General features: G+C 42.1%; 1 protein-coding gene across 1 annotated transcript; it reads right to left on the bottom strand.

The window, feature by feature from the left end:
* Positions 1 to 1552: 1552 nt before the first annotated feature.
* On the bottom strand, positions 1553 to 2446 carry LOC311223525 (globoside alpha-1,3-N-acetylgalactosaminyltransferase 1-like; the record flags this gene model as incomplete). Its single annotated transcript, XM_084308306.1, has 1 exon — positions 1553 to 2446. One exon carries the CDS (start codon positions 2444 to 2446, stop codon positions 1553 to 1555), a length of 894 nt encoding a protein of 297 aa, XP_084164432.1.
* Between the last annotated feature and the right edge of the window lie 2440 nt (positions 2447 to 4886).

Here is a 4886-nt window from a genome sequence, read left to right as displayed (position 1 = left end):
TTGGATTTAAGTGTTGATCTTTGTCCTTTTGGATCTATGTATATTCATGTTGCCTTTGTGAAGTTATCTTTTCCTTCTTCCATTAAAAGTTGAATATCCTTTAGGGGCTCATCTTCTCTGTCTTGCTTATCTCTCTCTCTCTCTGGACCACAGACCCATCTCTCTCTCTCTCTCTTTCTCTCTCTCTCTCTCTCTCTCTCTCTCTCTCTCTCTCTCTCTCTCTCTCTCTCTCTCTCTCTCTCCTCTCTCTCTCTCTCTCTCTCTCTCTGTCTGAACCACAGACTCATCTCTCTCTCTGGACCACAGACTCTCTGTCTGGATCATCATCTCTCTCTCTCTCTCTCTCTCTCTCTCTCTCTCTCTCTCTCTCTCTCTCTCTCTCTCTCTCTCTCTCTCTCTCTCTCTCTCTCTCTCTCTCTCTCTGAGCATTGCATTGCTTATAGTTGTCAATTGTGTCGGTCAGTTCATTGCAATTTTTCCTTCAGTCACATTTAGTTTTATCCTGCACCTGGCCTGGATGTGCACACAGCTGCTCTACTGTGTTTGTAGCAGAGCAACCATACCTGAAGCCTTGTAACCAAAGACATCAACACTAGAGTGTGTACTTCTTTCTACACAGTACAGCCAAAGCATTCCCATTGCTAGGCAAAAACTTGCGTTTAAATCTTGCACAGGGCCTCGCATTTCTCCCAGGCGGCCCTGACTATGATACACAGCATCAAGAGGTTTTAAGATGGAGAGAGACACATGCATGTACAGAATGTCACCATAATCAAATACAGACATAATTGTTGATTGGACAATGGTCTTCTGACTTGCAGTAGAAAACGTTTTATTTTTATTTTTTATTTATTTTTTATATTACTGATTGGATTTATTTCAATCCGAACCGTGAGAACTGTGAAACACATACATGAAATACAATAAATCACAGCTCAAACAATAACAACATACATCCATATTATTTCTACTTGTCTTGTCTTTTTTTTTTTTTTTTTTTTTTTTTTTTTTTATAACCTTGTGGCACACCTTTAGTTATGGACAATAATTCAGATTGAGCAGGACCCAATTTCACACACTGATGTCTAAAATAGATCATCCTGAAACCAATCACATGCACCACTATCAATACCAATGCTAGATAACCTTTGTAAAAGCAGGTGATGATCAATTGTATCAAAGGCTTTTGACATATCTATAAAGAGAGCAGCACAGTGTTTCCTCTTATCTAAAGCAGAAATTACATCATTGGTAATCAATGTGGTGGCTGAAACTGCTGTGATTGACTCTGAATCCAGATGGATGTGGACTTAGTATTGAGTGATTTGAGACAAAAAAAATATGTATTTGATTATTTACCAAGGTCTCAAGAACTTTTGCCAAGCAAGGCACCCTGGAAATAGGACAGCAGTTGTCCAAATTATCCCAAATGATCGTTTGTGCAGGGGAATCACCCTGGCAGATTTCCAAACTAGAGGAAAACACCAAGTGGCAATTAATGGAGATGTAAAAAAATTAATAAAAAAAAAGTGTCCTCCATTTTGGGCAGACCTCATTGTCCTCCATTGGGGCGGACCTCTGCGTAGTTCTTAATCAGCTGGGCGATCCGGATCACTTTGATGTCACCCGGCTGTTGGTCATAGTCTGACCACAGATACTCAGCAGATAAGACCTTGGCGGGCTTGTTGTATAACAGATACTTGTTGAGGTGACTCTCCTCCTGCCAAACTGCCTCAATCTTATTTTTGGCGTCAACCTCCGACTGCTCGTAACAGTGCCTGACCAGGTTGTACATGTCCTCCAGGTGGCCCCCCCAGACGGCTGCTGTGTAGTAGTAGTCCCCCTCTCCTGCAGGGATGTAGGCCTGGGACCTCTCACGCCGCTCATAAGGGAAGGACTCCCTCTTGAATCCCTTGTAGTACAGACGGTGAAGGACTGCAGATAGGCGGCTGAGAGATTCGGAGCCAAATCGGTTGTAGAAGACGCTGTCAATGTCCATCATGAAGAGATAGTCAGCCTCACCGCGGATCTGTTTATCTATGGTGAGGGTGGCCCACTTCATCCTCCCCAGCACCACATCCTGCCAACGCGTGGCACTGGGGACGCCGAGGACGGAGATCTTCCTGCCTTTCCCCAGCGCAATCTTGGGCACCTCCTCCTTGTGGTCAGTGAAGATGTAGTAGGTGACCCTGAGGTTAACCAGGAAGTACTTTTCCCCCGACTCCAGGAAACGCTGCAGGAAACGCGTGTACTTGCCAACAGCGAACACCACCACTGCTATCCTGGGGTCTATTTTCTGGTAGATGGCGTCGATCACCACCGGGTCAAACGTCCCCTCCCAAACCAGAGGAGCGTTCCAATTGGTCACAGAGTTCACATCTGTACGCCCCTTTAGTGCGCTGGGCTGAGGGTATTTCAGTCCTTGTGGCATCTTCATCTCTCCCATTCCCAATCTGCTGCTGCTGTTGGCGGCGTTGGCAGTGGCGGTTGGAATGCCCCACGCCCACGGGCCCGCGGCGAGATTGACAGCTCGGGCCCCCCCCCCCCCCCCCCCCCCCCCCCCTTGGTGGGGTTTGTCTCCTCTGGGTTGAAGCAGTGTTCCGAGTAGAAGGTGAAGCCCCGCAGAACGCAGAGGAGAAACACAGAGAGCACGAAGATGCTGGCAAGAGGCCTGGGGATGTGGCGTAAGATATTCATTGTAAGTAGAGGGAGTTACAGTGAGAACTTATTGGCTGCATGCAATAAGAGAGACAATTCTTTCTTGACGCTATGAACTCTTTACACAAAAGACTGTCGGTGGCCGGAACTGCCACTTCTAGAATGTTCAACTATGACATCATCACGAACGTTCCAGAATGTTGTGGCAGGGCTAATGTTCTAGCATGTTCTAGCATGTTCAGCTATGACATCATCACACACGTGCCAGAATGTTCTGGCGGAACTAATGTTCTAGAATGTTCCTTTTTTTGTGACCAACTTTTAATTTTGTCTTTTTTTTTAAAACAAGTTCAGAGGAAAGAGACATTCACATCAGCATTTCATATTAATTCACACAGTGGCATAAAAAGTGTCTTTTGTCAGTATATAGATTGTCCGTCAGTATATTCATATACTGTGTAGCCTGCCTGTTTGCAGTTGTGACAGTCTTTTCCTCCGTTCTGGCGGTCCTGTGGCTGCGAGACAGCCCAGGTCGCTTCTTAACCCCCTTCCCAGCACCTCCGGGTTCACATAGACATTTTAGGAAAGGGAGAAACCATGATGCATACATGTATAGGATACAATTAATTAAAAAATAATAATAATCATAATTATGTTTGTTGGATAACCTCTGATCCTGTTACAAAGTAATAGGGAAAAATACAATTTAGAAACAACAACAAAAATATAACAGTAAACAGAAAAAGAAAAGATAAAAAAAAAATGATTTTTGTTCATTCTCTGGTGTCAAGTTACAAGTGTTCAACCTAGTACTGATTTTACCTTCTGGGCCGCAGTAAGTAATATTTGGATCGATTCTGTCCTTGCTCTCTGTGCTCTAGCACTGGATGCCTCTAATCTCAATACTTTGTAGAAGGCCAGTTTCCAACGGTAAATATTGAGACTATGAGGTGGTTTCCATCTCATTACGAGCATTTTCTTTGCTGCCGTTAAACCGGCCAGAAACACTCTTTTTGTGAGGTGTTAATTTTAGAGATTAATCATCATTTAATAATAAAATGTGTGGCAAACAAGGTATGTTTATCTCCGTCATATTAGTGAGAAATAATGCAATCTTGGCCCAAAAAGCGAGTACTCCTGGACATTCCCACATCATATGTATGTTCCTTTGACTTTTTGCGGACATAAAGCACATAGAGGACTTTGTAAAAATTTTATTTGACAGAGTTTCCTGGGTGACAGATAAAATCTTTGTATCATATTGTAATGAGTTAATTGATTATTATAATTACGAGAGGTTAACGGAATATTATCCCATACATTCTGCCAATTTATGCAGGCGTTCTTTCTTTCTTTAATTCTTAAATCTATGTTCCAGACAGTGGTATTACCTGTAGTTCTGTTTAGTTTTCCTTGTATTTTATTATATAACCCACAAACAAAACAATTTTTAACATTTATGCCACTCACTATATTCATTAAAGGGTGACCTGGTAACGGCTGATTTCATGGAACACCATAAGTGCGCATTGCAGTGCGTAACTGTAATAAAAAAAGGATGTACTAGGGACATTATAGATTTGTTTGAGCTCTTGAAAGGATCTGCGACCGTATTCACTGTATATGTCAGATAGTTTGTGAATACCTTGTCTTTGCCAATTGGGAAATGTAGCTGGTTTCCCTCCCAACAGTAAGAAGTTGTTATCAAAAATAGGGGTATCTAGGTGCCATTTTGTGTTCCACTGTCCCGTTTCGGCAATATATTTCCAAACGTAAATTGAATGTGCTATAATTGGGCCGAATTTAGTACGGCAAAAGCTTTGGGATAAACCAGAAAAGAGGATATCTTTGAGTGTATATGGAGATACAATGTGCCTCTCCATATTCACCCATGGTATGTCAGAATCATTATTGAACCATCAGAAAATGTGTTTCTATACAAGAATAAAATGTTTACTCTCAGCTTTTTAGACAGATGTTCCACATGGGTATAAAAAAAGATTCTACTATTTCAAACATTGAGGTGTATGCATACTAATATTATGACTATTGCTAACACAAGACCTTGAAAAGAACATACATTTAGTTGTATCTGACTTTAAGATAAGCTTGTGGTTAAGCCTGTACATGTGTAGTGGCCAGTGTAAGTGTAAGAGTGTAGCCAGTACAATATTGTATCATCTGCATAAAAATGTAACTCACAATGCGGGGAAAAGGATACCATGATA

The sequence above is a fragment of the Notolepis coatsorum genome (assembly GCF_963971535.1).
Source record: "Notolepis coatsorum genome assembly, chromosome: 2".
NCBI lineage: Eukaryota > Metazoa > Chordata > Actinopteri > Aulopiformes > Paralepididae > Notolepis > Notolepis coatsorum.
This window is presented reverse-complemented; position numbering and strand designations above follow the sequence as displayed.